We start from the raw sequence: 12803 nt of genomic DNA on the forward strand, positions 1-12803 counted from the left end.
GATTTAATGAAGGATAAAATTGCTCATTTTTAATACTCCACATAAGCAAATTTGACCCTTTTTCATATCAGATAAGACAAAATTTGACACCTCTTAAGGTTTGTCTTTTCCTTTCTTTTTTGTCTTTCTTGCACATATTTAAACCCGCTCTCAACATGGTGTTTGATATTCGTGTGTTAATTTAAAGTCGTGTTGTATAAGGTCTAGTAAAAGAAAAAGCACTTTCTACTAAAAAATTTGCGTACTCATGATTTGAACCCAAAATTTCTGACAAGAGATCTTATCTTTTCTATTGTATTGATAAAGGTAGTTAGGTAACAATATCTTTTCTCTTATGTTAAATCTTATGGACAGTTGTAGATTCAGAATATAAAGGCAATTGGTGCACCATCTAATGCATGTACTATTTTTTAAGAAATTTCTAAAATTAGAAAGATCGGCCAACATTCATCAAGCTATGTGACTATGGAAAGTCAACCACAGCAAGTTGTATGACTTAGTGGTAGATTTAAGAGGTTATAAAATGGGATTTTACTATTATTTGAAGACCCTTTTTTTGATTGATATATATTAAGAGAAAGTTGGTGAGACTTGAGAGCTTCAATAGAGTAGTGATGACAGATACTATAAGATTCCTTTCTTTTTATTCTATTGAGAGGATGATTCCTGGCTATTGCCTGTAATATTAAATCAGAAAGGTGATCATATATAATTTTGGGGTTGGCCTAAGCTAACTTAAGGACATGTTTACACAGTTTTTCGACTTGAAAAGTTGAGATGACAGTTTTCTAAATTGAAGGTTCCGTAAAGCGTTTTTCTTGTTTGGTGATCAGTAAGTGAAGTTATTCTGAATTCCTAACTTGTTTCATTATGAGCTTTTGCCCTGTTTGACATTAGGTCAAGTCCCTTCTCTTGATCTACTTCGGTTATAACTCTAGTACCCTCCGATCATTTAAAAGATGATTATATGCTCTAATTGTGTAACAAGTTTTAATACCATCAGTGCACCTAATTTAACATGGTATAACATATTACTTATCATTTATTGTAGGTTACTGATCAATGATTTGTAAAATGATTTATTTGTATCTATCTTTTAAGTGATTTGATGGTAATAAGAATATTATATTGTCATTGCATATAACGCACTTAAACTCCTATTTAATTAGTATTGATTAATAACCTAGAATAAATAGTTAGTAACCTCTCATATCATGTTAAATTTCACTAATTAACGTAAATTCAAATATCACTTAAGCTCAATTTGTAATATCATTATTGCTTGTCTAGTAAAAGAAAAAGGCTGTTATGAAATTTTTAATCGTGTCTTTGAATCTTATGTTAAATCTTATCTTATGACAGTTGTAGATTCACAAAGGCAGTCGGTAATACCATTTAGTCTATAGCCTATTTTTAAAGGCTTTCTTTCAAAAAAAAAATAAAAAAATATACATTCGTATATACTATATAGTTTGATTCAGGTCAGTTTGTGCATTAGTACAGATGTATATGCTGGAGAAAAAGGATTGAATACAGTGAACCAAGTACACTTTGGTATATAAAAATAAAAATCCGTACCAAAAGAAAAACTTTTGTATATAGCACCATTCTAAGTGGTCCAAAGATCCAGGAGAAGAAGTTGACCACAACAAAGCTGTGTGATTTAGTGGTAAATTTTGAGGGTAAAACTTTACTGGTACCGAATATTTATATCAAATTATAATTTATCGTAGTTGAGTTATAAATTAAGATGGAAATGTTTTAGTGATAAAAGTTTAGTTAAAGATAGTGATGGAGTCACACTTCTCTAAGGTGTGTCAACTCCGTAGATAGGTAACTTTTTTAATGTATACATATTATATATTAAATTTTCTTGGCTGCTTCATGTGTTTATTTTTTTATATTTTGATTCCCCTAAGTGAACTTGTCGAAGGGGTGTCAATTGACAAATGACAATGTGTATATAGATAAATTTTTTAATGTATATATATTATATGTTGAATCTCCTTGTCTGCTTCGTGTGTTTATTTCTTTATATCTTAACTCCCCTTATAAAACTTGTCGAAGGGTGTCAATTGAATAAATGACATTGTGTAGATAGATAAATCTTTTTTATGCGTATATATTATATGTTGAATGTCATTTGTTGCTTCATAGTGAACTTGTCAAAGGAGTGCCAATTAACAAATGACATTGTGTAGATAGATGAATCTTTTATATATATATATATATATATTATATGTTGAATTTCCTTAGCTTCTTCGTATATTTACTTCTTTATATTTTGATTCTTCTTGATGAAATTTCTGACTCCGGCACTATTTCAAGGCATGTGTCATGTATTTATTAGATTGATATGAACACTGGGTACGAATATTTTACCAAATTAAGAGGTTTGAAGATGGGATTTAACAATTGTTTGAAAATCATTTTGTCAATTAATAAATGGAGAGAGTTGTTTAAAGCTTCAAACTCTATAACAGAGTAGTGATGACAGTTAAGATATTCTAAGTCTAGTTGTACAAGTTAGAGGTTATCCACTTAGTTAAAACAAAGATTAATTTACTCATCCGTTTCCTAATTAAGTAATAGTAACTACTATTGTCAGCTTTAATAAGTTGACTGTCCATTGAACATGTACTAATTAATGTTGTGGTTACATGTGATTACTTCCCTTATTTGTCCTTGATTTATTGTAACATAATCTCCTTGAGATTTGTTAGCAATGGAAAATTATAACAAACTTAACAGTCTAATCTGTCAAGAACTTGGACTTTTCATAAGTACTCAGAGTTATTGTTAGATCTAGGGGTGTACAAAGTAAACCGACAAATCGCACTAAACCGATAAATCGAGTCAAACCGAGAAAAAAACCCGACTAGTGGTTTGGTTTGACTTGGTTTGGTGTTGAGAAAAAAAACCCGATCATAATTGGGATGGTTTGGTTTTAACTAAAAAAAGTCAAACCGAACCAAACCAACCCGATATTACATGTATTCAATTTTTAAAATATTTTATACATAAAAATATTTATTTGTAATGGAATTTATAAATATTTCTTTTATTTTTTTGTAGTTTTTTTTATCTATTATCATATTATTCAAGCTTAAACTTAGAATTTTGAATGTCAACAAATTTTATATCCTATGGATATTTGTAACTCAAATAAAGTTCAAACCAAAACCAGCTCAACACTAACGCTAACAAAAGAAATTCAATTTACCACTAGGAATGACAATAATATTTGATATCTATTCTTTAGTTTTGCATAATTAGTTTAGAGAGTGAAAATACATAACTTAAGTTTTTTTTCTTTGTCATATAATTAATACTTATTAGCCGTGCTTATTTTAGCATGACTTAGTATTTTTAGATTATGGTCATTTTCTTTATGGCTTGTTAATTAGCAATATTTATTTTAACCGATTTTATTAGTTTTTGTTGAATATTTTACTACAATGTCATCACTCTTCTCACATTTTGTGTTATTTTCTTAAGAAACACCTTAATTATATAGTTGTATCTTACTAGGACAGAAATATTTGAAGTAAAAGTTATATGTATTGTATCAAGACTATTCCAAAAAAAAAAAAAAAAACCAAAAAACCCGAGAAAACCAAATAACCCGAGAAAACCCGAGGTTGAAAAACCCGAATTTTATTGGTCTGGTTTGGTGTATAAATTTAAAAATCCGACGCGATTGGTTTGGTTTGATGTTTAAAAAATCTGAACTAACCCGGTCCATGTACACCACTAGTTAGATCAATGCCACTAAGATGGTGCAGTAATTAACTTGCACTAATTTTTTTAGATTAATGCCACTATGGGGTGTTTGAGCAATTTGCGTATTCTGCCCGTAGCGCACAAATGGATTTGGCGGCGAAGCACGAAGGGGATGGTTAAAATGTCAAATTCAGCTAAAACCAAAAAGAGGAGACAAAAGAGAGGGAGCTAGACGAGCACTTACAAGAGAGTGACCCACGGATCTTAAATTGCTATAATAAAGCAGAACGGTACCTTCAAACGTTTACATTTTTTGTGTGTCAACAACTCAAGCAGAAAATGTTGAAACGCGGCTAAAAATGTGTATGTCGGGTTTTTGGACCCTATGTTGAGTAAGGGTTCCAAACTTTTCCAACCTATATACGAGGAGAGCAAAAGATAACGAAAGAGAGACAATGCTCTTACTAACGAAAGAGAAACAATGCTGTAAATTAATATAAGACAAACTACTATTCCTTCTATCCAATCAATCCAAGTCGATTTAATATTCTTATTTTTAAATAACGCAAGAATAAACTTATGATCTTGCGGAAAGCGAGGAGTAATTGTTAACCTCTTGTCAATTCATTATTTAAGTGCGTGTGATAAGAGCGCGTGATAAGAGTAATATTGTCATTTCAATTTTTTATTCATGTAATTAGTTATTCATGTATTAGTTATTTCATCTTCTACCCTGCATAAAATAATATATAGATTCCCTCATAATTTATACATGTATTAGTTATATGTGTTTCTAAATTGCAAACCAAACGCCATACTAATTTTATAAATGAATTACTTCCTAACTAGCAACCAAACGCTGTATAAGTATGCATAAATTAAAAAACTCCTAAGAATATAATATTAAAAAACACTAATACCTCAGATTAAAAGTATATTAGGGCTGTGTAAGTTCGAATAAAGTCCAAGCCAAACAAACTTTGTGAAGTGCTATGTTTCCTCAACCGACTCATATTAAGAATAAAAAAAAATTGCACATTAGATGTAAATATATTTGCCAAGTTTAGGAGTTATATACTTGATTTAGGAGATCGTAATTATGGGCATTGGCTTGTACAGTCCTTTTTTTACCTTGATTAGGAGATTTGATATATCTTCAACTAATTTAAAAGATTCTTATACTTTATATATATGGTATTACATGCTTGCTTTTCCTTGATTTCTTCATCTTTTGTTGAACCTATATGCACATTGAAAGAAGTGAAGGAATGGATTCAAATTTAAGATCAAGAGACTGGGCAGAACTCACTGATTTGATACTCGATTTAATTTTTCAAAAGTTGTCTTCCATCTCTAATTGCGTACGCTTTAGCGCAGTGTGTAAACCCTGGTTCTCCTTTGTATCCAAAAATTACGATGTGTACATCAATTCAAATTCTATTGAAGAACTTCCTCGGCTAATGATCTTGGAAGATAAAGGCGGCTTTAACAATATCACAAGCTCATACAATTTGATCAACGGTCTCACCTCTTACCTTAACCTACTAATAATACCTTCCACCTGGAGATGTTGCGGTTCCTCTTATAGTTGGTTGGTTTTTCAAACACCTGACTGTACATCATCTTCCTTCTCTCAAACACATTGCTACGGTGTGACACTTTTCAACCCTTTCTCCAGTGAAACTAGACATCTCCCTTCTCTCATGTTTGATATCAAAAAAATTATTCTATCCCAAAATCCTTCAACTAGTGATCCATTTAATAATTTTGAGGTAGTGGCATTGAAGAATGGGAAAGGGCATCAATTGGCTATCCTAAAACCCGATAGTAAAACCTGGATTTATACTTCAACGGATTGTGAAGCCTCTGACATGATATATTACAACGATAACCTCTGCCTTTTATCCAATAGAGGCACGGTTATATCTAGGGACACCACTACTCTTAAGTCTAAGGAAATCGTACGACCAATGGATTATTCTTCTGGAAGTTAGTAACGACCTTTTAAGAATTCACAAATGTGCATTAGACATTAAGATTTCCAAGTTGGTTTCGAACTCATCAACGAACGAATCCATATTTGTTGATGTGGACAATTACTTGGGAGATGAACCCTTGTTCTTGTGTGGTAGTCATCCGTCCATATCTTTTTTGGCTTCCAATTTTCCAGGGTGTAAAGGAAATTCCATATACTACATGGATCAATATGGTTCAACGTTTCAGAAGGCAGGAGTGCCAGGACGAATGTATCAATATTATATGAGAAATCAATTGATGGTGACGATGTTCAGCGCCAAGCTTTATGTATCATTCCTACCCCAAAGTTTAAGGGATCTTAACATTGTATAGTCGTTACCTGAAATAATAGCCTGTCAATGTATAATATACTTATAATTTTGATAGCTTTATCGAGCACAATGCACGCAGACTAATTTTCGATGTCTCGTTCGCAGACATTCATCAAGTAGGCCACATTAATTAGCCAGGGTGTTTTTGGGTCTCGATTAACAGGTGCCACTATATATATGGAATTTTTGTAAATTAGTAAAATCATTGAAGATGTCCAAACTTGATGACAAAATGTGCATTGAGGCCAAATAATGGAAGTTAGGTTGCCATGTGCCCTTGTTTTAAAATTTAAAGTCATGGAATATACTTAGTAGATTATTGAGAAATCTGCATGTTTATAATTGGTTTGGAAGAAAAAGTTTTCGTAAGTGCAAAGAATTAAAACAGGTTTTTGGGACTTATTGGCATGTTGGACCCCATTGAATATAAAAAATGTCAATTGCTCTCTACTTATTCACTTCCTAATTTACGAAGCTTCCTTCTGCTTCTTTTAGCGTTAGGTTCTTCTGACACAAGCACGACGGCCTATTAGCTCGGTGATAAATGTGCCCCTAATATTTGTGTCTTTATGTCTTGACTGTGAAGTTTTTTTATTACACGAATAGTTTAATGTGCTTATCGGTAAGGGTGTTCATGGTTCGGTTTGGGTCGGTTATTGGTTAAAATCATAACCAAACCAATTTAGTCGGTTTTTAAATGTCTAAAACCATAACCAAACCAAGTAAAATAATAACCACCGGTTTGGTTATTGTCGGTTTGGTTCGGTTTTTCGGTTTATGACTAGCCGTGACAATTCAAATATTCTCTCTCTACATTCTTCAAATTTCTTATGAAGCTTTTTTTTCCTCATGGCCCACAAGGGTGAACTTTGCTGCATATTGAGGGAAAGACACGCTGTTGGCAAATCAGGTGGACCAAACTTGCAACGCAGTTTAGATTCAAAAGAACAAGTCAAACAGAGGTTTCAAAATACAAACAACTCTTATGCTTACGACTTATTAGAGTTGGGCTTGGATTGTTGGACATATTCTTTTAAGACATGGGCCTTAAAAATAAGTAGACCAAAATTAAATTAATAATTAAAAGGTATAAAATATCTTTAATTATTTATGAAAAGCTAATATTATACATATAAATAATTATAAATTTTATGTATATAATTATCGGTTTGGTTCGGTTATTTATTCGGTTATTTTTTACTATAACCATAACCAAACCAAATATTATCGGTTTTTCAAATTTAAAACCAAACCAAACCAAACTAAACCAAATGTCGGTTATTTTATTCGGTTTGGTTAAATTTTCGGTTTGATTTTGATTTTAACCAAAACTGTGAACAACCCTACTTATCGGTACCTGACCTTGAGATGTGGTCCATGTGGTCATTCAAAGGCACATTAGCCAAAAAAAAATCGGTTATTCCTCTTTAGAACCAATATTGTAGTAGTAAATAACCTTTTCCAGTTCTCTTGCAATTCACGAACTTTTAAAATCACGATCTAAAGATTTATTTTAATTAAATTGAAAATCTTATGAGAAAACGTCAGATGACAGTTTTAATTTTGTAGATATTATACGATACTCTAATGTTTCGTCGGTCCTAAAGATTATATTCATAAAAATAAAAGAGCTAATGGTTAAAAACACACCTGAACTATTCAAAGATTTAGTGACCTAAAAGGGGACATTTGCGTAAATCTTAACATGACAAACTCTTCAAACCAGGTTTTGAAACCAAGCTCCTCTTTAGAAGGACAGATGGGGTGGTTCACGTGAAATTTACTGTAGATCCACTTTTCGGTTCACTCAAAATCAGGTGATTCAAGGGACCACCACGGTTCCTCTCTTCTTGAGAATTAATACATCTCTTATCGGTGCATGGACAATTATCTCCTAAGCACAACAATAATTGAAAATGTGTGATCACGCTGAATTTGAAATATTTATTACTGTTGTCTATTGTTAATATTATAGAATTAAATTTTGTCGCAGCCTGGAAATTGCTTATCCAACCAGTGCATAAATGTCAGCATCAGCTAGTGATTTTTTTTCTATTTATAATTTGTCTTTTTCCTTCTTTTTTTGGGTTGTATCCTGTGATGGTTAAGTAAACTGCAATGCCACTAATGCAACAAATAATATGTTTACTCTGTTACTCATGTGCACATGAAAGCTCTGTAATTGGTTAATGTTAAGAGCTAAAAGCATTTATTTATGTTAGAATTTGTGAGATGATCTCTATCTTTAAATTAATGGACGCTAAATTATTTGTTAGATAAAATGTTCCAGATTTCAGTTTAACCTTTATAGCAAAATATTCTGTTAAACAAAACAATTATGACAAATTTGAGTTATATCCCTTAGACCTTAGTAGAGCATGGTGACATTGATATGCTTGGTCGAATCAGCTTGCACACACCTTAATTATTTCATCGAATATTGTTACCTTTCATCAATATAAGTATCGAATAATTGTATTCGCCTACAAACTTTATAATCAAGAAATCAACGCGCATTTGGCAAATAAAATACTTTATGACTGAAATGTAGCACTTACACCAACCCTATTAGAAGGAAGATAAGAGTAAACCAAAATCATTTTTTGGGAGTTTCAATTAGCTTTCCTTGAATGAATCACCTAAAAGACCACCTTTTATCTTTCTATTGTCTTATTTACCTTACGAACAAGGGTAAATTATTCATTCAAAAATATTTACAACTGCTAACCAATATGCATATCAAACAACATATATCATACATCTGTAGGCTATTTTTGAGGCCAGACGGGTATGTAAATTAATTTACCTTCATATAACAGCATATCCAAAATGGATTACAAAGCTACAGACTAATTCAAGTAAAGGTCTTCTACTTGATAACTACTACATTACTTGTTCCACACTGTCGATCCCTACAACTAAAAACTGTTTTACATGCAATTTACTGCGACAAGCCAACAACCTCGTCTGCTGTTGTATCAACCAAAGGCGCACTATTTGTGTTGCGGACGTTTCAGTTTGAGGAGATGAGAAACGCCAGCCACAACATGCAGACGGCTACTTGGAACACCCGTCTTTGCAAGTGCCATCCCGTTTTTGTCCAGTAGAACAAAGCAAGGAACATAGTTTATGTCATAATGGAGAAGCTGAATTTACAAATAGAAAGATAACAATCAGTTAAACCAAAAGAGTGAAAAGTCAATCATTTCCAACATGAAGTACTAGATGGATTATTCCACAGGTAATACACAGTGACAGAGACCAACCAAACAACAGAAAGAATTGTTCTTTGTTTTAGTTACTTCTTTTCGACTTTCCCTATTTTCAATTGTACAGTTTAACTTAGCTATCACCATAGAGTAACTTCCAATTATATCAGTCAACTGTCGCCACAGAGTAACCAATCCCAGCATACAGAAAGATATCAATTAGCTAAAACCAAAAGCGTAAAAAGTCGATCAAAGAACTTACAAAGACAGAGATCTACCAAATTTTAAGTATAAAGAAACTTAAGCTAATCTACGGAAAGACTTTGGAAGGATGACATTTAGCTTCAATACGTTGCTGACAATATTTTGCAGTTTTATATAACATATTGAACAGAAATAAAAAAATTTAACAGCCAATTGATTCATGAAGGTAATTTAACATAGCAATGATATCTGGATACATGGTAGAAGAATCTAGGGGTGGTAAAATTCCCGTGAAAATATGACCCGCCTAACTCGCCAAGTTTGGGCGGATCAATCTTAGGGAATGGATCTCCACCAATAATGATTCGTCCGGTAATTCTCAATGGGGTCGTGGGATATTGACACATGTTCAGGAACTTTTTAAAGGTCAAGATTAAATTGTTGTGGATACCATGTTCATTTCAAAATATTACTACAGCAAAGTCCACAACTTCAATGGAAAAATAAACTTCAACTCAGGTTCTCACCTCCTCTCTTATTTCTCTTTAGGGCTTTGTTTTCCATTAAAATTTTCTCTAATAGATCTCATAAATATTAAGGAGATTGTTGGTGCAAATTCAAAGAAAGTGGATCAATAAAACAGTGGATTACCAACTACAAGTCAACAATATAGAGAATAACTGGAGTAAGCTCAAATATAATGTCATCAAAGCCATTAGTATTGTTGGCAGCAGCAGCATCCTATTTAAATTGGAGTATGCATCATTCACAGAAGCTTAGCTATAGGAAAAGGTTGAAAATTATTGTTTTAAATTTTGTTCGAAAGAGAAACAAGAATTTTAAACATGCCTGAGACATAATATCTACAAAAATATCCTGACCTTTAAAAGGTTCTTAAACACGCGGCAACATCCCAAGACCCCATTGAGAATTACCGGATGGATCATTATTGGAGGGGATCCTCTCCCCAATCTTAGCTCAGCCCATTTTAGCCCAACGTATTTCTACTCATCTAAAAATTGGGTTGGGCTGAGAAGTAGCCTAAATTGTCCCATGAGAAACCTTTTCAAATATTGTCAAAAAGACATTTTTTTAGTTTGATATGACCGGCTTTTTAGCCCATTTTAGCCAACCCGTTCAGCCCAAGTATTTATTAACTCAGCCTATTTTGACCCGTCCAAATTAGGCCAACCTGCCCATTTGACACCCCTAGAAGAGTCCCATACTCAGTAATAATGCCTTTAACACGAGTCTAGCTTTGAATTATCAACACTAGTTCAAGATTATCAAGAATCAATATAAAAATATCGTTTCAATACAGAAAGAAAAAAAGAGTTATATCAACAATTAAACAACAAAAGTATGAGGCCCTCTCAGTTCTTGGAGTGTGCAAAGTCTAAACCAATCCGCCCCACAATTGATATATAAATTAAAACAGACTCTCAAAAAATGTGAGAATACAATGAATAGAGCATTAAGAGTACCTCAGGCAACCATTGGTCATTCTCTGCATCAGCCATAACAATGTTGAGCCAATCAGAGTTCCTGTTCTCAACTTCATTAACAAAATTAACCAAAGAATTGCAGAGCTGGCACTTTGGGGAGTAAAATTCAATTACAGTACCCTCTTTTCCACTGGCCAAGACAGACGCTAATGCACTCTGCTCGATCTCCGCTTGCTCTGCAGGAGTCAATTTCTTCTTCACTAACTTCAAGGTATTATTTCGGTTGACTCCACCGTTCGACTGGGAATTAAATCCGGGTGATAAAGGTAGGGGTTTTGATATATTTTGGATGAAATTAAACACTCCAGAGCCAAGAATCTTGAATGGCTTGAATAGAAAAGGAGTTTCAAAGGTACAAGGCGAAGGGTTCTTCGGGTTTTGGTTATGGACATCCCAAGGCCATTTTAAGCAAAAGGGAGAGTTCTTGGAAGTAGAATCCATCTTTTTCCAAGAATTATGCGTGTTGACATCACAATAACAAGCTGGCTTTCTTCAGCTATTCATTCACACGACATTATAGAAAGAACAAGCACCAACTTTGTGCTGTATCAACAGGACAAGCAACACATACACCTAATCTGAAAAAAAAAAATAAGACAGGTTATAACTACTGACTTGACAAACGGCATATTAGTCGTTACACCTTTTATTGTCCAACCAGGGGCGGAGGTAGTATATAACATGTGGATTTGGAAGAACCACTACCTTTGGTCCAAACCCTTTATATGTGCTGAAAATTACTAAATATGTACAAAAATAAATTCATAACCCAATTGCACACACTTGATCCCGTGCCCTAGAATCTAGAACCCAGAAGGTTCAAATCCTGACTCCATGTCTAGTTCCAAGATAGTTTAAAGGTCAAATTTATGAAAGTTGACCATAGAAATGATTATAATGTACTCAGGGGCGGAGTCAAGTGGTGGCCAGGGTGTTCACCTGAACCCCCTTCGGCGAAAAATTACCATGTAGACACAAGGTTAAAATTATTTTTATGTATAAATAGTAGATGTTAAACCCCCTTGGCTTCCTTGTTTTTTACTATATTTTTGAACCCCCTTAGTGAAAATCCTGGCTCCGCCACTGAATGTACTTAGGGGTCGTCTGGTTGCTGGTTAAGAAGTAAGTTATTCACGTATTAAAACCAGCATAACTAATACCATGTTTGGTAGCATTTTAGTTGTTATGTATAAAATTCAGCACAATCATCAAGTATGGTTTCTAGTTACCAATTTACAATCTAGCATATACGAGAGAATATATGTATTATTTTATGCAGCGTAGTTAAACCTTGCATAACTAATCCCTTCATTATTAATCGCTGCATAACTCTAACCAGCAACCAAACAGCCCCTTAAGTGTTTTGCTGCAAAGCTTAATCATTCACAAAAATTTCACCCTAATTTTCAATGTCTTTTGCTACAAAGCTTAATCATTTGATAATATTAATATCCTAATTTAATAAGTGTACACAGTTCAATCATTTGACATCATTTCTAATGTGAGACATAGTCACATTAACTCTTTAAATTGGTCAATTTTATGTCTGAAATCGAATTTTTTAACTTTTCTGTTTATGAAACAAAGCATTGAAATAAATTTAGGGGGTTGTTTGTCTTTTCAAGAAACATTGAGGGGGGAAAAGTGAAAGAAGAGAGAACTTACAGCCGTTAAATCGCCGGAAAGTATAAAATGGCATAGCATCAGAATATGCCACACCAATCCATAAGATGATATTATTCCTATGTACTAAAATATGTTTGTTGTCAACTTGTCATTATGAGTTGAATGTGCAAGGCCTTAGGGATTATATA

General features: G+C 33.2%; 1 protein-coding gene across 1 annotated transcript; it reads right to left on the reverse strand.

The window, feature by feature from the left end:
* Positions 1–8860: 8860 nt before the first annotated feature.
* Positions 8861–12803, reverse strand: LOC132628356 (uncharacterized). The gene is made up of 3 exons (XM_060344143.1): positions 12655–12803; positions 10969–11567; positions 8861–9217 (listed from the first exon to the last, which is right to left on the reverse strand). The coding sequence occupies exons 2-3, from the start codon at positions 11428–11430 to the stop codon at positions 9065–9067; spliced, it is 615 nt and encodes a 204-aa protein (XP_060200126.1). The 5' UTR covers positions 11431–11567; positions 12655–12803; the 3' UTR covers positions 8861–9064.

The sequence above is a fragment of the Lycium barbarum genome, chromosome 1 (assembly GCF_019175385.1).
Source record: "Lycium barbarum isolate Lr01 chromosome 1, ASM1917538v2, whole genome shotgun sequence".
Lineage (NCBI taxonomy): Eukaryota > Viridiplantae > Streptophyta > Magnoliopsida > Solanales > Solanaceae > Lycium > Lycium barbarum.